This window comes from Xiphias gladius, chromosome 18, assembly GCF_016859285.1.
Source record: "Xiphias gladius isolate SHS-SW01 ecotype Sanya breed wild chromosome 18, ASM1685928v1, whole genome shotgun sequence".
NCBI lineage: Eukaryota > Metazoa > Chordata > Actinopteri > Istiophoriformes > Xiphiidae > Xiphias > Xiphias gladius.
The window spans coordinates 25,319,571-25,342,150 of record NC_053417.1 but is presented as its reverse complement, the minus strand read 5'-3'; the positions used below and the strand labels follow the sequence as shown (position 1 = coordinate 25,342,150).

At 41.9% G+C, this 22,580-nt stretch overlaps 2 protein-coding genes and 1 non-coding gene across 7 annotated transcripts; 1 reads left to right on the top strand and 2 right to left on the bottom strand.

Annotated features, from left to right (window-relative positions):
• Nucleotides 1-1,860: 1,860 nt before the first annotated feature.
• Nucleotides 1,861-11,376, bottom strand: nol9 (nucleolar protein 9). 3 transcript variants are annotated; one of them, XM_040153238.1, is made up of 13 exons: nt 11,269-11,376; nt 8,682-9,208; nt 8,357-8,567; nt 8,035-8,165; nt 7,780-7,915; nt 6,571-6,667; nt 6,122-6,219; nt 5,435-5,602; nt 5,095-5,347; nt 4,879-4,993; nt 4,194-4,368; nt 2,510-2,643; nt 1,861-2,368 (listed from the first exon to the last, which is right to left on the bottom strand). In XM_040153238.1, exons 2-13 carry the CDS (start codon nt 9,150-9,152, stop codon nt 2,252-2,254), a joined length of 2,106 nt encoding a protein of 701 aa, XP_040009172.1. In that variant the 5' UTR covers nt 9,153-9,208; nt 11,269-11,376; the 3' UTR covers nt 1,861-2,251. The 3 variants fall into 3 exon arrangements, with proteins under 3 accessions (XP_040009172.1, XP_040009171.1, XP_040009170.1); XM_040153237.1 differs by lacking the exon at nt 11,269-11,376 and adding an exon at nt 11,164-11,262; XM_040153236.1 differs by lacking the exon at nt 11,269-11,376 and adding an exon at nt 10,757-11,148.
• On the top strand, nt 10,269-19,970 carry zbtb48 (zinc finger and BTB domain containing 48). Of its 3 annotated transcripts, none has more exons than XM_040153235.1 (11): nt 10,269-10,286; nt 13,757-14,502; nt 14,632-14,939; nt 15,015-15,120; nt 15,239-15,331; nt 15,447-15,533; nt 15,629-15,783; nt 15,950-16,086; nt 16,682-16,846; nt 16,955-17,043; nt 18,681-19,970. In XM_040153235.1, exons 2-11 carry the CDS (start codon nt 13,762-13,764, stop codon nt 19,116-19,118), a joined length of 2,319 nt encoding a protein of 772 aa, XP_040009169.1. In that variant the 5' UTR covers nt 10,269-10,286; nt 13,757-13,761; the 3' UTR covers nt 19,119-19,970. The 3 variants fall into 3 exon arrangements, with proteins under 3 accessions (XP_040009169.1, XP_040009166.1, XP_040009168.1); XM_040153232.1 differs by lacking the exon at nt 10,269-10,286 and adding an exon at nt 10,293-10,534; XM_040153234.1 differs by lacking the exon at nt 10,269-10,286 and adding an exon at nt 11,047-11,373.
• On the bottom strand, nt 17,446-17,517 carry trnam-cau. Its single transcript has one exon. It is a non-coding gene; the product is annotated as a tRNA-Met (tRNA).
• Nucleotides 19,971-22,580: the final 2,610 nt, after the last annotated feature.

Here is a 22,580-nt window from a genome sequence, read left to right as displayed (position 1 = left end):
GCCCCGTCTTGAAGGGGGGCCCCCTGCATCAAAATCTAGTTTTAAGGCCTTTGTTATTTCAACTGATACTGTGTTTACAAGGTGCATTTTCCTAAATGAATTTGTGTTAAATCAGATTACCCCGGACAGCAAATCGTGGGTGAAATTAACACACAAAACTGTGACAAATGGGGGGTTGAGAAGGGCCCAGCAGCTAATTTTTTGTCTTGGGGACCCTTACCACATTGTTCAAGCCATGTTATTTTCCATGTTGTTCCAAAAACTCAAACCACATCATCAAATTTTCCACCCGATCTGTGGAGTTTCTCTACACCCGTGAATTTCTGGACCGAACAGGGGGGATTTGAGCGGTTATAATGGCACACTGCCTCTGCGTTGCTTGTTTATTCAGCACAATTGTCTTTGCAGGCAGCAGATGATTGTTGGATGATGTTTTGTCTGGGAGGAAAGACATCACGTGAGCGTGGCACAGACTACTTGAGAAAAATCAGGGGTTTATCACCGCCCAAGGCGTTTGCCTCTTGGCGGGTGTCTGTGATGCTTTTTTTGGGTGAAGCTCAGTATTTCAAAAATTGTCCGTTTTCTTTCAGTTGATAGTCAACTGATAATTTCAGCTCAAATTCTGTTTTTGAGTAGCATTGGTGGTTTATTTATGTGCTTTCTCTTTCCAGCTTCAGTGCCTCGTAAGTTTAGCATATTCTAAGATCTCATTTGAAGTTTGCGCACACACACACACACACACACACACACGTCACACACAGCATCGGACGAATCCAGAGGGTGAATGAACCGTATCTTTTACTCAGAACATCTGTGGTTTTTGTTTGGTGCTTGTAACTGCACTGAATTTAAATCTTGCATTGGAACACGTCGCACAGATGTGTGTTGTTGTTGTTTCTGTTCATTCAGGGACATGCAGGCCGTCTAGTGGCACCGCTACACTGGGATTTCTCTTTGGCTTGCATGAGGTCTATGGGAAAACATCTGACCTGACAAAGCCAAAACAATGACTCTGCCAAAATGTCGCTGCGCTGTGTTGTGTTTCTATGCACCCGGCCTCAATAAAGAGGTGGGGAACAGTGAACAAAGAATAGCGAGGGGGCAGAGAGGGGCCGTTAAAACAGCCCGCTTAACAAATTAGCAATCCTCCACTCCGTGAGCGGTTGTTTACGACCAAGAGCCCTCCTTCCATTCCTCCGGTCAGATAACGTAAATGTCAGTCTCCGTGCAATGGCGAGTTGCTCTTGTGGTGTTCGTTTCTTATATTAAGATTGATTTGCTTTTAAGACCATTATGAAACATTAAAGTTCAGTATCATAGGATTGTGTCTTTACAGTTTTTATTGCAGTTTTCCTGCCCTTGAGACTTTTTGTTAGTGAACATCTGCTGGTGCTCAGAGCAAAATCTCAACATATATTTGCTGCCCCCTTGTGGTACGAAAGGTAGCACCAAAAAAAACAAAAAATTATCTTTATTTATTCTTTTTTTTAGCTTTTATATCCCACAAGAGCCTACATAAGAAATTGTAAACATCTACAAAACCTCTTGAACGAGCCTTAAGTGCAGGAACACTTTTTTTGACCATTTAGCACAATAACAAACGTACAACAGTTAAAGCAGAGTTTGTCAGCGATAAAAATAGAGCCATTTCAGTGAAACATTTTGACTGTCATAAAAACACAATACTGTCTCAGAGGAACAAACTACTGTCTGAATTTGGGGCTATACTGTATACTGTGATAGACTGGTTAAATGGCCATTGCCTGGTTGAAGAGTGTGAAACAAATAGCAATTGTAACAACCACTACTGACACTGGTCTGAAAAGCACTTGAGAGCAAGAAAAGAGCAAAGTCTGAACAAAAGTTGTTTCTCATTTAATATCTGGCAGGTTTATGGTTTCAGTTTTGGAATGTCACCTACAAAGAAGAGACATCAAACAAGAAGTTTAACTACAACGTGATGATGATATTATTGTCCAAGTGACAGAAAAGCCGGAAACTCAAAACTCCTTCACAGCCCCGTCAAATGTACGTACAGTAGCAGGTTGTAAGACATGGTGAGAGCACCCAGGAAGGCCGCCATCTTCTCCTGCAAGGTCTGTATTTCTGGCAGCTCTGTCCAAAAAAAAAAAAAACTGTCCCAACTCAACCTCAGTTCTGTACATTCAAAGGCCAGTGCTGACTGGTTTGGCGTAGGACACCAGTCGAGAAGGTAAAGGGCAATAAACTGATGCTTTGTAGAAAAAAGTCACTACATCCCTGTTTGACCCGGTCTCATCAGTCCTTTGAAGACTCGCAACTTTCCGGCACCAGTGAGATCAAAACTGTAGTCCGTAGTGACATAGGGCATCTCTCCCTCAAAGCCGGGCTGCAACACAGACGCAGGTTTCATAAGTCACAGTAGAAGAAAGCTTTTGGGCTGATATCTATGTAGCAAGTCATGAGTTTTATGGAGGTGTAATGTTGTTTGAGGAGTAGTGTGCTTCAGAGAACAGAACCGTCATCTGACCTGTGTTGTGAGGATGCAGGAGGGCAGCGATATGGCTCCCAGTAGGAGACAGTTGACCTTACAAAGGATGGAGGGATCTACAGGTGTCAGCAAAAAGTACAGACCTCGTGCCATGTCAATACCCCGAAGCACACCTGGAACACATGAAACGTGAACAATTTGTTGATTTTTGACATTTGGTTTCTTCTAAACCTTTGAACGCTCAGTTTCAGTTCCTTTATTCAGCAGACACTACATGTCTTAACAGGATTTAACATCACACTGGGGAGGCGGGGAATATAATGTTCACTGTGCTCCTCGGTAATTTAACTCATCATTCCAGATGGTGTTATGACCATCAGGAGATTACAGGATATGGTCTGTAACAGACATGGATATTCTGCAGAACAAAGCCAAAAGCCTCGCTGAAGGGACGCCGGAGAGTTGAAGGGGTTGCGGGGTGAAATGAAGTCATACCTCAGTCAAATTATTACACAAAAACATGAAACATATCGACATCATTCAGTGTAACTTACACGTATTATTATCTCAGATTTCCATCCTGAATAAACTTCCATAAATCTGCTTAGAAATCACGGAATAAAGATGCTTCAGAGCTTGCCTTTTACGTTTCCTTCAGTAATCAAGTAATCCACTGATGGTTGTCTGCGCATCCATGGGTACACTGCAAACAGGAGCTGTTAATAGCTCATTCTGCGCAGTTTTAATGGTGCAAATGTGCCAAAAGGCAAACAATATGGGAAAAAGGATACGCAGCTCTTCACACAGAAAAAAAAAACATGTAGATTCATTTTAAAATAAAAGGACATTGCTCCAGACAGGATAAGAAAGGCCGGAGGACATGTGAGTACAAAGAAAAACAGCAGGTAATTGCAGTTATAATTGTAACTGGGGTTGGGGTTAAAAAAAAAAAAAAAAAAATTACCCACATACATGCTCCAGATGGGATTAAATTTCCTGACCAGCACAGTTAATGTTAAACCAACCTCCCCTAGAGAAATAAATCCACTCCAAGAGGGCTTCGGCCAGGCAACCTCTATATTGCTAATATCAGATTAATTGGGGCTACTCAGACATACCAGAATTTTGCATATGAATCGTACTATACATGTTCTAAATAATAATATTATGCAATTTAAAATGCCTGAGTAATGTCCAAAAACCAAAAAATATTGATAGTGCAAAACTAGAGTTCCCATCGTGGATGCAAGCAGGAAGTACAATGGCGCCATGGAGTTTCCTGTGGGCGACACCTTGAGCCCCATTTTTAGCCTGGAGTTGTTGTTTACAGTCTGGCAAATTTGCACCATTTAAAACCATATAGAATTAGCTACTAACATTTCCTGTTTGCAGTGTACCAATGGATATAAAGACGACCATCGCTGAGTTACCTGATTACTGAAGAACACTTAAAAATGTGATGAATCTCAGCCAAGTTTTTTCATTTATGAAGATATGATTTCTTAGATTTATCTACAATAGAAATCTGAGACATTTATAACCTCAGAAAGAGTAGGTTACACTGCATCTAAAAATGTGTGCATCATATCTCTCTGTTCAGATCTGTCTGAGTGATGACTCTAAGATGGGAGGAGTGTGATTTTTGATTTTTTTTACAAGCTAGGTCAATTCGTGCTACGGTGCCTGACTGACCATTCACACAGAGAGGAGACGGGGTACGTACCAAAGCCTACACATGGACAGATGGGTGCCTGGGAAAGCAGGACTGGACCTCCTCTGCTCGTTATTTTCTCTGCCAGGCAGCAGAGCCCCACCAGGGCGGCGTTGGCTGCATAAAACATGTGACTGGGCACCACCTCGCAGTGGATCACACCTAAAGCCACGGCTGTGTGGGGCACCTGTGGGATCAGAGGGAGAATAGCCAGGCACTTATTAACGTGTTATATCTCATTTTTTAATCTTTATACAAACTATTTATTGGCTATTGGATCAGTGACTGGTGAAATTTACAGGTGCTGGTAGGTGAATTTTTTTTTTTTTTTTTTTAAACTTTGAACATAGCCACACTTGCTGTTTTCCCCTGCATCCAGTCTTTAAGCTAGGCTAATCGGGTGCTGACTCCGGCTTCACGACAGCGTACAGATCAGAGTCATCTTCGACATCTAACTCTCAGCAAGAAAGGGAATAAGCAGATTTCCCAAAAATGACAAACCATTTCTTTAAATGCTGGAAAAAGCAGATACAGAATATGTGACGCCGCCCTTTGGCTCCTCATTGTGAATTTTGAACCCTGGTACCCTGATTTTAAAGACCCATAACTAAGACAATTTTAACTATTTTCTGAGGTAATAATAAAAAACTGGAACTCCTATCAACAATACAACTGCTGCATTATCCTTCTCATGTACCTGGAATGGGGTGAGGCTGTGTATGGGTCTAACTGGTCCAGGTTCAGGAGACTGCAGCTGACTGAGGTAGGCCAGCAATGACAGCTCTCTGTGCTCATTAGCACGCTGGTGTTTCCTGTCAAATACAATGCACACATAGACAATAAAGCAAGTGGGTCTGGATGGCGAAAGCTGTTGCATGTTAATGCAGACACAGGCTGATTGTGGCGTACTTACGCTGTCCCTTGACGTCCCGCACCTTGAAACTCTGATTGTACAATAAGGTGAGTGTAGCTTCTGGGGGGACTGTGGCTCTCTGTAAACTCGTCCAGAGCGGTCTGGGCAGGTGGGTGCGTCTGACAGCCGTGTGCCGTCCTGAGAAACTCTGGACTGAGGGCAGGACACTGGGTGATGCCACTATGACCGAGCTGGATGACATGTGAGACCGGGAAGAAGCGGATCATGTCCACTAGCAGCTGGAATCCAAATCCTGTGGACGGCACAGACGAGCACACGTTCAGACAGCCCTGTCTACAACTGGTGTATTTAAAGTTCTTCGTGTTCTTTCACTGCTGACCTTTGACCCAGCCCATGGTGTTGATAATGACGGGAGTCTCTCTGCTCTGGGATCGTCTACGCCATAAGGACTTCAGGGATTCCAGGTAGCGGTCTAAGTCCGACTCGCATGACGACTGACCATAGTAGATCATGTGCTCTGGTGTGCGCTGATGTGTGAAAGGTGGACCTGAAAACAACTCAATATAAGTATACTAATCCAACCTACCATGAACAGTACAGGAATAACATTTGGAACAAATCATCATTTTGGGAAACACACCTATTCACTTTCTTGCCAAGAGTAAGATGAGAGGATTGACACTGCTATCATGTGACTACAGTAAATATGAACATTCAGGCAGGAGACGTTTAGCTTAGCTTAGCATAAAGACTGGAAAGGGGGGGCAGCTAGCCTGGCTCTGTCCATCCCATGTTTTATCTCATTTGTTTAATCCTTACAAAAACCAGTTGCAGGACTGGTCCTGGCCCAGGAGTAGTCTGGCCCATAACCCACCATTAAATGTCTTTAACAATCCCATTTACACACACACACACACACACACACACACACACACACACACACACACACACAACTTAAAAAAAAAAAAAAACACAACCCCCCTATGGAATCAAGCTAAAATATTACTAAACGATATACTGAGATGTGTAAGACGTGATGTGAAGTAACAAGAGGATAAAAACATACCTAGCAGTGGTTCTCTTACAGTTGACAAAGACAGACAACCAGCAGGGGTGAATTCTGTTTGACCGAGGTCGCCTTCCAAATAATCTACACAAGTGGTGCTACACACACACACACACACACACACACACACACACACACACACACACACACACACACACACACACACACACACACACACACACGACCATATTATCATCCCATGACTACATTGACTGTCAAGGTGAACTGTAATGACATCTACAGGAATGTTATATCGGCAACAAATTAAAATAGAGTATAACCAATTGTACAGTATAACACACAGGGATCTTATCAACAACAGATCATGTTAAGGATGCACTGTATAGAAAAATATGGGCATATAAAAATTGAAATATTACAAAATATCTGTATATATTTTATATATACAAATGAAGAAAGCGTGGTATGTTAATATGACGAGAACTTACTGATTTAGTAAGGTATTGATGAGGGTGCGGATAAACGTCGACTTCCCCACATTCTTGCTGCCACATACAAGGATGACTGCACAACCGTCCATGTCCCCTGTGAGTAACAGACATGTGTCCAATAATTTGCCACTGCAGGGTCAAATGTGATCGTTGTGCGTGGTTGTGTTCAGCCACTATCGGACAAGGAATACATAACTGTGTTGGCTTCACCAGTCTATTAAAGTAATGACGTCTTGTTAGTCAGATACAGACGTCTGTTACATACTATAAATGGCTGTTTAAAGACCTGACAAGATTCTTATGGAAACAGCTACAATGCTGCGATATTTGGCACCTGATGTACAACAGGGAACAGTGTCCCTGATGAAATGAAATGTTTAATGATATGAAGATGAAAAAGTGCTTTCTCTTCTCTCACAGGCTGCATCAGCGATGTATTTTAAAACTTATTATACAATTGAAGCTTTATATAGTGACCATCGAGAGTGCGAGGGAGACTCGGCCCAGCGTCTCATAGTGAATCTCCAGTTTTTTTGTTTTTTGTTTTCTTGTTTTTTTAAAATCACAAATAGTTATAGTGGATAGATGACAGGAAACAAGGGAGGGAGAGATGGTCGATAAGATATTATATATTGATTTCTGCTGCCTATTTTATAATGTCCAGCAATGCACAAGAATAAAGTGACAAGACATTAAGTTGGGTGTTTCATTTAATTCCTATATGCTCACAATCATTATGTGAGGGCATGTTGCTGGACACTCATTCATTCATCTTATCAGATTTTTTTTAAATCTCTTATTCCCTGCACTGTGTTGGGATAGCATGATTTTTAATATCGGGTGATCTAACATGAAAATACTCTACTCAGCAACTTAAAATTGGCTCATTTATAGTGTTTCATGGTTTAGTACACTGATCTTATTTTCTTTGTGCATAAGGGATGATAATGGTGATACATGTATCTCCGTGCTCAGACAGACCGTGCGTTTAACCTTGCGGCGCTGTAGCCTTTGTGTTAATTTGACAGTATTTAAGTCAGACTCGTGCCTTGCTCAAAGTGTCAGGAAAATGGAACTCGGTTTTACGAGGACTGTTACATCGACGTGACTCGAGGTGCTTTTTCAGACTCGAGACAGACACTGAAAATTCCCATCACATGTACATTAGAAATTTCATGTCTGACATTACATCCTCTGAGGGCTTACCTCTGCAGGCACTGACAACCGTGCTAAGAGCCTCTCTGTAGCTCTTTGACATTTTCAGGCCCTCGATGGTTCTGACCAGAGGAATCATGCCCAAACCGTTGAGAGGCGTGTCAAGAACAGCTGACATGAGTTCGCTCTACAAACAAGCGGCGAGGAAAAGCTTCTGTTAGACATATATGAGACGGACTGCTGTTTCCAGTTCTATCCCTGGTGAATATTTATAGCAGCAAAATGTAAAAATATCAGTCAGCTTACCATCGGGGGGCTGAACAATTCACTGAGATCTGAGAGGCTTGACATAAACCGTGTCAGGAGCGTCTCCATGGGCTCCAGTAGGATGATGGATGAGTGTGACATAACCCTTTTTAGCAGCTTTTTCTGCGACGCTACAAAAAACAAACCACATTCAAAGAAAAGTATAGTGCATCGAACAACACGCTCTCAGTGCAATCTTTTCCTAATAGGCAGCTCGGTACTGTGTCAGCAAATAACAACTAACCTCAAATATGTAAAAAAGATCATAAAATAAACACATCATTCTCTAATAAAATGGAAGGTGGGTTGCTTAGGCGTTTACCTGATGACAGATACTTTCGGAGGATGGATGAAGCCTCTGTTCTGTCATCTCTGGTGTCATCAGAGCTTTCTAGTGCTCTAATGGTGAGTGGACAGTGTGAGGCCGGGGAGAAGAGTGGATACGACTGCTGGCCTTCTTCAATAGTGAAACCCATCACTTCTACCCGACCATACAGGCAGGTCAAAAAGCACTTCCCACGGAAACAAAGGGTCTGCGGGAGAGTAATGTTATGCTAAGTTATAGAAATGGACTAAAATGGATTAAAATTGGTCTTAATTGTTGCCAAATCTGACTGATCCTTCAACAAAAATGACCTGAAGCATACCTGATCCTTCTGCATGACAAGTACTGCATGTTTTCGCCGATCATCTCTCTCTGCACAGTAATGGAGAGTCTCTCCCTCCAGTCTACCTGGGCTGACATCCTCCGTGTCAGCCGAGGTCTCCACACCGTTCCCATGAATGGACTGGGAATACTCCTTCCAGTCCTGCGAGTCATCAGACTCATTGTCCATCGCAAATACTGAACTTCCATTAGCCTGCCTGTAAGATTTCTTCACTCCAGACTGAGGAGTGTTTTTCTTGCAGTTGGACACAGACTTTGCCTTATTTTTCAGTCTCTTGACGTTGGGTTTTTTCTTCACAGATGCCTGGTGCTCTTTTATCATCCTGGCCATGACAGGAGTAGAGTTGAGTTCAGAGGAAGTGATGGGAGGCCTGCATCGTTTGCCCCTCACATCCTTCCACTTCTGAGATTTAGTATGGCCTTTACCCTGTGTTTGTTTGTTCACCTTCATAATTCCCTAATCAACAATTATTCATGTGGGTGCCGATGAAAAACAAAGGGGGTAGCCTGCAAAGAGAGGGGCAGAAAATTAGCAAAAAATAGGAAGAAACACCCTCACGATTTTCCAGGCCAAGGTTGATGTCTTAAAATGTTTTGTTCCATTAATGGTCAAAAAACTAAACATGTTCAGTATACGATGATATAAAACTTGTGTTGGAGAAGCAGAAAAGGTACATCATTGGCATTTTTGTTTGAAAAATTACTCATAAAAATGTCAATAAAAAAAAAAAAAAACAACAGTTGCAGTTAGATTTTCTGTTCATCTACTAATTGATTAAATCAACTAACTTTTTCAGCTGTAGTTTCATTAGTTCTGTGAACACAGAATGGCAATAAACCATTTACTAGTTATTCATAACTATATATATTTAATATCTTCTGGTAAACAATTAATGGTGCAAGTTTTTTTTTCAAGCAAATATTACTTTTCAACCATCTCAAATATTAGGATTTCAGGATCTCTCTGTTTTATACAATTGTCAATTGAATGAATATATTTGGGTTTCTGACTGCTGGTTGGACAAAACAAGACATCTGAAGACTTGGACTCGTTATTTTCCGACAGCGCTGAAGCTACCTTCCGATTTGGCAGTTAAGGGGAAACTCCAGGGAAACTTTAATGACAAATAATGAGGGACTGATTCCCCCTTTTTGATCCCCATATTGTTATTGAAGGGTGTTGGACATCCTGGTTCATCTGTTACCAGACACCCCCATTTTTGTGCATAAGCAGGAAAACAATGTACCCTAAATAAAGGCCACAGCATCCCACAGGTGTGACAAGTGTGGCAAAGCCTCGCTGCTGTTTGAAGCCCACTTTCAAATTTGTGGAACCTATACTTTATTCATGAAAGCAAAACAGAAAGTACATCAATAGACCAGATCTAGCTTAAACCCCCCTGCGTTTATACTGATCAATCCCGGGCTTGATTAACAAGTAGATGCCGGTAACAGTTGACAAGACAGTTTCAGATTTGTGAAATCTCTTTTCTCTTAGTGAAAACATTTATTTAAAAAAAAAAAAAAAAAAAAAAAAAAAAAGCGATTTCACTGCTTCCCCCCTGTCTCGACCACAACAGACCAGGTCTAGATCAAGAACATGACGCTTGGGTCATCTTCCGATTGCATTATATAGACTAACTAAAGCGGTTAACCGATAATAATAAGATAATTAGACAAATCGATTATTTAAAAAAAAAAAACAGTCGTTGGTCGCAGCCCTAACCGACGTTTGTTTTTCAAAACATATTAGCCACCGCTAGCTTGATTTAGCAGCCAGACAATATCGATAGAAGTCCAAAGCTAAGCTAACCATGCCAACACAAAAACGAGGTAATTTAGCCGTGTAAATTCTTTAACTTTAATTTCTCAACATGTGAGGCTGAGTAGTCAATACGTTCACCGTTAAAGAGGAACCAGATGTCAGACAACAATGAAACGTGTATTTTTAACTTGGCGTGAAGTTTTCAGGGCTAACTATCACAGCCTTAACAAGAAACTAGCGTTAGCTGGTAGGCTAGCTACTGCCGTTGCACTCAGGTGGAGAAAACTTACCCCCCTGCTTGTGTAAAAAAAAAAAAATCAATGCAGGGCTGTTGAGATGACCCTTTGCGATTTCACTACGCGGAGAGCGTTCATAATTTGCCAAAGCGAATCCCAGGAGCTGGCCAGCTGTTAATACGGCAGTGCTACTAGGCTAGCTAACATGTGTGAGCCACAAACAGACGCCGCGTTCAGATGGTCGACTATGGTATTACCCGGAGTGTTATTATTAACGATCAAGTTATTTTCCATTTTTCCCCTCTTTTTAGCCTATTAAACTGGAGATTAAAAAATATAAAAAACCAACGTAGCCACAAATAAACACGTTCTTTTTTAGGAGGTTTATTGTTAATGTTGTGAATGTTGTTGTTTAATACTGGACAACAAACATCTTTCCCGGAGTTCTGTCGCGTAAATACCGTCACATCCTCTTCCTTTTGCAATTTTTTAGGGGCCTACAAGAAACGAAAACAAGGTGCATGTAGCTAGGCTCGGCTGTTTTTTTTTTTTTTTTTCCCCCTCACCCCATTTACATTACATCCGAGGCGGGTGCAGCGTATCAACAGATACGAGTAAATAAGCGGTTTTGATCGGTCCTGCAGATGTGAGTGTCGAAATGCAGCTGTCGAGTGAGTACCACGCTAAGGGAGCGTCTTTAAAGATCCGTGCTAGGAAATAAACGTCGAGGTGCGCAGGTAGACGGGGGTTTGCAATAATTTTTAAAAAGCTGTCTCAACTGTAGGGATATAATCATACCGGGAAAATATACTAGAATACATTATTTTTCTAATGATCAACACAGTTAATGTGGTAGCTATCGTTAACTCGAATATAATTCGTTAAGTCATTAAATGGAATAACCGGCTCACTTAATTTGATGAGGTAGTATCCACAGGGCATCTGCAGCCCTTGACAACTATTAAAAAGCAGTGAATTCAGTTCCTTCAAATAAAGGCCTTAAATTTCATTTACAAAGGTCTTGAATATTTTTTTTCTTGCCTGCTGTAGACAGAAATATAAGTTCTAACTTTTATTGTATGAGGTTGTGGGCTGTCAGGAGACACCACACATCTATAAACTACAAGTGAGACTCGTGTGGCGGTGGATTATTATTATCATTATTATCATTATTATTATCACTGCTTGCCAAGGAGCTCATTTTAGCAAAAACTTAAATTCAATTTGTTAATCTACCCATCAGTTGTCTTCCACTTATCTGGGTCCAGGTCCCAGTAACTGATTAACTCAATTCAAATGAGCGTGGGCCTTATTTTCCCTACGGCTTTTCTGTCAGTCTTTGACCATGAAAAGATACTAAATTGCATTCTTTGGTTAAAAAGGTCTTAAATTAGAATTGATTACCACTGCAGAAACCCTGTATCTCGCCCTCTTAAATACTCAACAGCCACTCAAGAGTCTTGTTTTCTCAGATATGCTATGGTTTGATTTTATGCATTTCAAATTAATCTCCGTATGTTGTACTTGCAGCCTCATACGATACCACTCTGTAAAAATACTCCATTACAAGTAAAAGTCATTCACTGAAAATATTACCTAAGTAAAAGTATGTATCAGGAAAATGTGTTAAAAAGTAGTGAAGTAATATTACTCGATGCAGAAAATTGATCCTTGTGACTTATACTGTTATTTATATTATATATCATATCATTCATATCATATATATATTCTATATCATTAAAATATTATTACTCATGCATTCATGTTAAAGCAGCATTTTATTGTTGTAGTTGGTTGGATTTTTAATTATTTTGTATAGGACTTCAACCAAAGATTTTCATTGCGGATTAATCTGCTGATTATTTTCTTGATTCAATGGTTGATTATTTGGTTTGTAAAAATCCACCATCACCAGTTACCCAGAAACCAAACTGACATCTTCATAATGCGTGTTTTGTCCAACCAATAATCCAAACCTTAAAATGACCAAAAAATAAATTCGAATTATGGAAAATATTAAATGGAGAAGCAGCAAATGTTAACATTTGAGAAACTGGAACCATGCAAATTTGGTATTTTTAGATGGAAAATTACTTCTGACAGGTAACAGAAAAGTTGCCAATTAATCTTCTAATGTTTTCGGCTCTACCTGTATATACTGTTGGATAGTTTAATCTATAATAAAGCATCATATTTTATGTTTTGCATGCAAAGAACTTAATTTGTAAATTAACTAAAGCTGTTGAATAAATGTAGTGCATTAGAAACTACAATATTTACTTCTGAAATGTAGTGAAGCAGAAGTATGATGTGACATGAAAAGAAAAATTCAAAGTACAAGTGTCTCACATTTCTAAGTATAGTACTTGAGTAAATGTACTTAGTTACTTCCCGCCACTGTTTATCAGAACCAGCTTTGTGGGCCAAAGTATGTTTGGACATAAAAGGAATGTGACTGGTTTCCACTGGCTCTCAATGTACTTACATACAAATGTATAGGAGGATACAAGGCAGCAACTAATAATTATTTTTATTATTCTTCCTAATCTTACGCGTATTTTTCCGATCAATCGCCTCATCGATTTGACCATAAAACCGAATGATTTTCATCTTACTGACACATAAGATGAGCAGAAGCTGTAAAGCTTCACGTTTGAGAAGCTGGGACTTGCCTTTCTCTGCCATTTTTTATGCTTTGAAAAAACTACTTGTTGGTCGACCAATCAATTAAATAACAAATCATTTTAGCTCTAGGAGGATACAATACAGCCGACAGCTCGAACAAGGACAGCAAGCCAGCAGAGATAAGCAGACATAAGATACGGCAGCTATGTTTGGCAAGTAGATAAAAACAGATAAATAAACAATGGACAACAACATACAGCATCTACTGTACATTAGAGCTGAACCAATTAGACAGAAAATTCATCACCAACTATTCTGATAATTGTTAATTGCTTTTTCTGTCTTTTTGCAATCAGTCAATCAATCAGTCAGAGATACATTTTAACCATTATATATACAAACAGTATGATGTTTATGTGTCCCATGCAGCGAAAATGTACAGTGAAGCTGGAGGGATGCCCGCAGCCGAGAGCCACCACGCTCAGCGCGTCCTGTCCTCCCTGAACCAGCAGAGGGCAGTAGGGAGGTTTTGTGATGCAGCCTTGAACGTGGGAGGTGGGGTGGTCTACCTCGCCCATCGCAACGTCCTCGCCTGCTTCAGTGAACTGTTCCAGCAGTCCAACATGCCCGCCTCACCGTGCATGGAGTTCTGCCTCCAAGAGTGCCCCGACGACGGCGTGGAGCTGCTCCTGAACTTCGTCTACACCGGGGAGCTGAAGCTGGATCTTGACAACCTGGACAAGGTGCAGCACGCGGCTGCCAGCCTGTGTGTGCCAGAGGCGCTGGCACTCTGTCAGCAGTTCAAGGAAACGTCAGCGGACCCTGTGCCTTTCAAGCGTAAGAGAGGCAGACCTAAAAAGGCTGCACCAGACACAACCCCTCATTGCTCGGTCAAAAAAGAGAACTTGCTTGCAGTCACAAAAGATGAGTCCAGTCTCCACACTGACACGGCCAGTTGTAGCATGGCTGCCACCACTACTACCTCGGCCACCACCACCCGCTCCGGGCGTGTAGTGAAGGGCCCCAGGCGACTGGTGACCGATGAGAGCCCCACCACCGATTTTGCAGTGGCCGAAACAGCCGGCAAGAGAGCCCCGAATGCTCCCGCGGAGAAAGACGGCGGTGATGCCGCCGTGGACAATCAAAACCCAGCTCGCCCAACCGGTGAAACTGAGGTACTCTACATGAACATGAGCAGCAAAAAGCTTTACAGTGATTGGGCATTTGCTACTACACGTAACCACAAGTGATTTAAAAGATGAACGTGGTGCCGGCTGTTACGCTTGTCTTGTGCTATGTTGCAGATGACGGAGTCACAGACTGACATCAGTGACAATGGTGTCGCCCGGGTGATGGAGGAGGCGGAGGAAGATGATGACGCGGGGGATTTCGACGGGATCGCCGAAGGCTCGGACGAGGAGTACGTGCCCGCTGCCGAGCCCACCTCTTCGGCCCCGTCCACGTCGACGGCACGGAAGCGCAAGGCCCAGAGTAAGGCGGAGAGAATTGAGAACGGTGAGGCCGTGGAGGAAGACTCCAAGAAGGACGCCGTGCAGTGTCCTGTCTGCGACAAATCCTTCAAGAGCAAATACTACCTCAAAGTCCACAACAGGTTTACGTCTTCTGCATTTTTTTCTTACTTCGAATTACTGTTGAACGAATAGCTACTAATGTGTCTTTTTCACAGGCGGCACACAGGGGAGAGGCCCTTTGGTTGCCTTAAATGTGGGAAGAGGTACTTCAGGAAGGAGAATCTTTTGATACATGAGATCAGAGACTGTGCCAGAGTACAAGTGAGTAACAATAATTAAAAAAAAAAGTGTTTCAGCTCCACTGATGCGAAAGCAAAAATTCAAAATCAAGTAAGACAGAAAGCGTAACGTCGGTGTTTGTGCTGTGTTTCAACTCCAGACGTACACCTGTCTGACGTGCTCCTCAACGTTTAACGGAAAAGAACAGCTACGTTTGCACGTTGTGTCCCACACAGGAGAAATGCCCCACAAGGTGCAAGCCGCAGCCGACAAACATGCACGACACTAAATTATATCACATCTAAAATGAGGTTTAATAAAAATACATTCATTGACACGGCGTCATTTTTTTTTTTTTTTCTTTTCAGTGTTCATCCTGTCCTGAACAATTCATGTACAAGAAAAACTTGACGATTCACATGATGAAGGTCCATGGTTATCCGAAACCACATGCTGTAAGTGTTTGGGTTTTTTCTTTCAATGAGAATTGAGCCTGCCGGTGCTGGAGCTCGTCGTTTTTCGTTCTGTTAAAACGATATCTCATCTTTAGTGTCCCCAGTGCCCCAAGACCTTCTTAACTCGGACGGAGCTGCGTGTGCATGAAGCGGCCAAACATCGAGGTGAAAAGCCGTTTGTGTGTGAGGAGTGCGGCCATCGAGCGTCCAGTCGGAACGGCCTGCAGATGCACATCAAAGCCATTCACAGGTAGTGGAACAGGTTTTTTTTTTTTTTTGGTCTGTTGCAGTACTGCCTTAATCAGAAGAGAGGGGCCTAACAACTCTTTTGAATAAAATGGGCACCTGGGAATTTCGTGACTGTCAGAGCATTCGTGTGAATTAACTGAGTCGGTTTTTTTAAATTTGCGTTACAGAAACGAGCGCCCTTTTGTCTGTAACCTGTGTGGCCACGCATTCTCCCAGAAGAACAACCTCAACATGCACCTGCGTATACACAGTGGTGAGAAGCCATACCAGTGTCATCTCTGCGGCAAAACCTTCAGGACGCAAGGTAACGGCCGCCCTTCCCGGTCGGCCTCTTTTTGCCTTCAGTGTGAGCTTCAATACAATAAATTCGTTAGGTCGGAGGTTTTCAACCTGTGCGGCGCAGCCCCTGGAGGGAGAGACGTGGGGCAAAGATACTGTGTGAGCTGAAAGGGACAGGTGCGTGCAGGTGTTCTGGGAACAACTGGATTTGACCTGCAGTTACACGCGGCTCACGGAGGCGACTCAGGCACTTGAACCCGAGCGCCTTCAGCCCAATCTTAATGGTCCCAGTTTGCCAAATGTAAACAACTGACGTAACTCACTGAATTCATGGCAACGTTACACCTACTGTTTACATCCCTCGAGGCCAGACCTTTATTCCCCAAAGAGATCTACTTTTTTGTTTCTCTCAATATATGTTTTGACATTAGAATATTCCAGAGAGGGGGAAGGGCCAGGGTGCACAGCGCCAGACTTCCAAAACAGCTGGATTAGATTAATTATTGGATGAATCCAAGCACTCTGAGGAGTCAGAGATACATTTCTGAATCCCTGACTATTTCTCTGTCATTGACGGCAGATGTTGTTAAATGTATTTGTCGTCGTGTTTTTAATACCAGCCAGTCTGGACAAGCACCACCGCACACACACCGGCGAGCGTCCCTTTAGCTGCGACGTTTGTGAGCAGCGGTTCACGGAGAAAGGCGCCCTCGTCCGCCACAAGGCCAGCAAGCACGAGGAAGGTCGCCCCCACTGTTGTCACATATGTGGCAAAACCTTCAAAGGTCAGATGCACCACGGAACCTGTTTACCTCCGCAGTACGTCACGTTTTGTGTCCCGAGGAGCATGGCTCACTAACCCGGATTCTCTTTGTGGTTTTTGTCTTCACCAGCGAGGGAGCAACTTCGCGTTCATCTGCGCCGCCACAAAGGCATGAGGAAGTTTGAGTGTATAGACTGCGGCTACAAGTTCACTCGACAGGTGGGTTCACCATTAATTATTCCGCTGATCACTTTCTCCATTAATCGTTCGTTCGGTCTATAAAATTCTTTTAAGGGTAAAAACCCTTCACAGAATTTATTATAAAGCTGAGAGGATGAGCTGCTTTAATCGTAATGTTTCTCCAGACTGTAACAGATGCAACACTGAGACAGGAATCTTCCTCCTGACTTCCTAAGACCTGGTCGTGTTCAAAGCTAGAAGCTAGAAAAATACTAGCACTGCGATGAACTGCAGATCGTTTTCTTCATTAAAAGACATTTTGTTGAGTCTGTGAAATTCAGAATAATTGAAAAATACTTCCCAAAATCAAGGGTGACAGCTTCACATATCTTTTGTCTGAAACCCAAAGATCTTCTGTTTTCCTTTATAAGAGCAATGACATAGCAGAGGATGGTTTCGATCCATCGACCTCTGGGTTATGGGCCCAGCACGCTTCCGCTGCGCCACTCTGCTGCACACCCGAGATGGGACTCAAACCCAGAATGGTCGGCTTAAGGAGGGCAGTGCCTCATCCATTAGGCCACTGGGGCTGCTACTGTAATCCTCTCTGAGTCACTTTTCTGTGGACAGGGATGGTAGCGTTTGTGTGAAGTTAAATCAGGGAACGTGCCTGAATGTGTTTAGTGCCTGTGTGATGTTGTTCACCGTGTCCCACGCTGCAGACTAAGTGTTGGGGCTATAATAAACATGCTCCTAACAAAGCTCAAGGTGACGTCTTTGAATGCCTTCAAAGAGATTCAGTTTACTCTCACAGGACTGAGAAAAGCAGCAAATATTCATATTTGAGAAGCTAGAACCAGTGAATTTTTGGCATTTTGTGGTTTAAAAAAATGACTTTTATTAATCGATTACCAGAGTAGTTGCTGATTTACATTTTCAGCTCTAGAGGATACACTTAATGTAAAAAAAAAGAAATCTCATTCATCACCATTCAACGGTACCCGCCGGAGACTTTTCGTATGTTCTTACGGTTTTTTTTGGGTTGGTTATGACAGCTGTAAGAAATGTATAATGTCTATCTGGATAAAAGAAAATCCCCCCTTCTCACTCACAATAAGTACAACAAAATGTATGCCTTTAGAAAAAAATCGGCCCTTTAGGACAGGAGTTGGGCAAACGGCACCCAATTTTCCCTAATGATTTTATTTCATTTATTCAGTTGTGTTTCGTCTTCTATCGACCTTCTTTTTCATCATTTCGTCCATTTTTTTTTTTTTGCACAAAACCAAACGGGAGTGTGCGCAGGGTTTTTTGATTGTGTGTGCAAGGTGTACATTTGTAAAGATATAGGTGAACATGGGTATCTTTGTGTTTGCGATTGAAACATGATTTGTAATTCATTTGCGTGACAAAGACTTTGTTCATGCTTTGTTTTCACTTTTTTACTTGTAATTAATTTATATTTATTTAAATTCCAATATTATTATCCCTAGAAGACCATTTCTTTTAAGTTTGTGTGTTTTACGTCGTTACCAGACTCATTTCCTGGATCAACGAATCGGTTAATCGACACATTGTTTCTGCTTTACTCGCTAGGCTGAACGAATACTAATTGCATTTTACTCCTTAGCTCATTTCACCTAAACCTCACATCTCTACATGTTTTTGTCCTCCAGGCACACCTGAGACGACATATTCAAATCCACAAACGCACCGAGAACTACAACCCCCGGCAGAGGAAACTGAGGAACGTGATAGTGCAGGATGTCGACGGAGGTTCTGGTGAGAACGGAGCATCTAAAACGGTGGGAGCCTCCCTGATCGCTGAGCAGTCAGATTACGCCCCGGACACCAGCGACATCCGGGACCCCGCAAACCCGGAGACGGACTCCGCGACAGGCCTCGGCTCCAGCTGCATCGTGAGGGTGGTGATCGAGTCGAGGGACGCAGTGATGGAGGAGGTGGTGTCCAATCAGACCCTGGGACATGTCGAGGCAGCGGAGGGTTTCTCCGTGCCTGAAGTCTTGCAGCAAACACAGCTGGTCACTGAGGCTTACGAGTCCACGATGGACATGGAGGGAATGGTTGAGAACGGATCAGAGAGGAAGACCTGAGGGCTGAAGACCAGAGACTGTGTGAAACCCGCTCAGAAATTCAGGTTACTGTGAAGAACACGTCCTAAATGAGAAGCACTTAAGTGTGATGCAGATGCTGAAGCACAGCCTGAGACGTTTGCACCTACAGATCCAAAGACGAAACTGCAACAACGTTGGCTACTGTCGAGTCTCTAGCCATGCAAGTTAACAGTAGCAAGTAATTTTCACGCTTTCAATAGTTCATACACAGTAAGTCAACTGCATGCTTGTAAAAACTGCTTAAATATTTTTTGGTTTGTTTTTATTAAGCCTCCTTTTATCAGCGTGCCCACTGCAGCTGGACTCAGATAATCAGTCTTCAGTGGCATTCAGATACGTTAATGAAGGTAGGAAGAGTTGGACAGTTTGGGAGATGGTCTCCTTCTCTTTATGGTGGAGAGTTAGACAAGAACATGGCTGCCACTCTCATATCTGACCATTTAATTCAAGGCTACAGCCAGAAGCTAGTTAGCATAGCATAACTTAGCTTCGCAGAAAGACTGAGAACAGGGAAACAGCTAGCCGGGCTCTGTCAAATTTAAACAAAATACACTTACCAGATGGCCACCTGATTAAATTGAAACACCTTGGTCATTTATTTCATTTTATTTATTTCTTGGGCGCAAATTTTTGTTGAGAATTGTTAACACTCAAGTTTTTGTAAAGACTAAAGAAACGAGATATAACTTGCTCATCAATAGCAAGTAGAGGTGCTGTTGGGCGGATTATATTATCATTTGACAGAGCCAGGGTAGCCCCCCCCCATTTCCAGTCTTTATGCTAAGCTAAGCGAACCAGCTACTAGCTGTAGCTTCATATTTAACAAGAAGATGAGAGCGTTAGATTTTCTCATCTCTCTCACGGCAAGAATGCAAATAAACATTTTCCAAAATGTCGAACCTGGTTATAAAAGGTTCCCTGTGGAGTTTCTGACCACTAGTAGTGCTATGGAGCAATGTCTTTATGAGTGATTCCCCGATTTTTTTTTTTTTGTATCGTGCACGCAACCAAGGACGTGGGCGACCAATTTCGCCACATTTGGCGGCGATAACGCTCAAGGGAGCGTACCAATGCTTCCATAAATGTGGTGAAAAAGAAGACTGCTAGCAAGCAAACATAGTAATTGTAAATGCACTGACTGCGTTCCTTCAACCTGAACGGTAACACAAGAGGCATTTTGGTGAGAATCACTGAATCTAAACACTTGTTTGTTTTGTTTGTTTACAATTCCACAGGCACCTTTAATGTAAGAAGGTGAAAGGTTATTTCATTTACAATGTCCTCAATCAGCGCGGGTCATAAAAGATGTACATTGTTTACAGATATCCGAACATCCTTACTTGGAATTAATATGCTACACAGTTTTATGATATTGTGTTAAAACACAACTTTATGAGTGAACACATTAGCTCACGCTTTCTATTTATAAAAAACTTAATGCATTTATTGTCTTTTCACACTCTGCCGCAGCGACTGTCCATTGTTTAGAAGAAATACAAGTGAACATTCGTGTATTGCTAACAGCTAATCACATGTGACTCAGCAGAATAAACTCTCAGTCCTGCCCGCAGTTTAATTTATGGTAACCACACTGTAAACACAAACACAGTACATAAGGTTAAGAATATACTGTATTTACACAACTGATTAAACATCACAAACTTGTATGAAAACTAAGAAAACAACGATGCATTAACACCATAGAAACACTCAAAATTACAATTTCCATTGAAGCTAAATTTATTTTACATGAGAGCAAATTTGAGATACTTTCGAGTTTCCAGTTGAGACTGCTGACCCTTCACTAGCAGTTACCAACTTTTACCGCTCTTTTTGAAACTGATAGGCAGCGACATCGTAAGCAACCACAGCACAAATACATCCATAAATAAAAACATACAAAACAGTAAAATATTCATAAATACAATTTTTTTAAAGAAAGTACTTCATGCACATTCGACTGGTGGTTGTAGAGGCTGATCTAGCCCAGTTTCAAGGTCAGGTGGGACACAGGGAGATGCCGTGCAGCCGAATTATCACTATCAATAGAGTAGAGTATCAACCCAGTACAAGTTAACATCACATGCAACCATCCTAAGTTCTACCATGATGACGGAAGGCTACTCAGCACACCTTCCAAGTACCAGGTATTTCTGATGGTGAATTTCAACCCATCCTATTAAGCCATCTGTCTGCTTAGTGCTAAATATCAATTTTGATTGTCGTCATTTTTGGAATGTAGACAGATTTTTGCTTGTCACCGTTTCTGGCCAAATATTTGGCTTCTGCTCAAGGCTACAAATCGTTAAGAGACATTCAACCACTTTAGCTTTGCACTCGTAACATTGTCGGACTCACAGTGGACAGTTTTTTTTTTTTAAGAAGGGATCATAATTGACATAGCAGTACCAAAGATATCGCCTTTTTCATTCCACACATTCTTATTCTTCCTCAAATCCTGGCGCCTACATTACCCACAATGCCACTACTTGACCGCTGACAATTCTGTCGGAGATTCAGGTGTGTTATGCTCGTAGCTGCTGATGTAGCCTCGAGCCTCTAGACTCAACATGGATGAGGAGCGGGCTACAGATCTCACTTCTTTCCAGCTCCGCACCCCGAGATTTTTTTTTCCCATTTTCAAACTTTTAGTCTTCAGACCCGAACGACACTGACTCAAGTGACATCAATTGAGGCAATTCATCAGATTTCAAAGAAGTCCCTCTGGAGCCACAAAAGGCTTGTAAACACTTACTTCAATCTGTGCATTTCAAATTTAATGTGTTTGTAGGGAAAAAAAAAAAAAAAAAAAAAAAAACATTCCACAGTGATCGACTGCTAACACACAGATGTCCATAAACAGAAACACCTGTCTCATCCACTGTGTGGGAGACAGTCCTATGTGGTTCTCATAGAAAAACTGCCGTTTACTGCTCTTTACTGGAGGTGGGACAGTTAACCAGATGTTCATATAGTCCTCATCCTCGAAGTCTTCTCTCCCGTAAAAAACCGAGAGCTGCTGTTTGAAAACGATTCACATAAAGCGTAAACCCCACCTCTGTGTGGCTTATTCAAGTTTGTTTTAGAGTGTGCATTGAGCTTGTTGCTGTTCCTTGTGGCTGATGGTGGGAGGGGAGAAAAAAAAAACAAATTAAATTTAAAAAAAAAAAAACCCACCCACACCAAGACAATTAAATTTTTGATTTGGTCTATAAAATGTCTGCAAATTGAGAAAAACGTCACAATTTCATTAAGCCAAAGGTGACGTCTTCAGATTTATTTTGTCCAACCAACAGTCCAAATCCCAAGGATCTTTTGTTTACTATGATATAAATAACAGAAAAGCAGAAAAACGCCAAAACTGAGAAGCTGAAACCTGTGACTGTTAAACATTTTTGGTAGAAAAAGTGACTTAAATGATTAATCGATTATTATATCAGT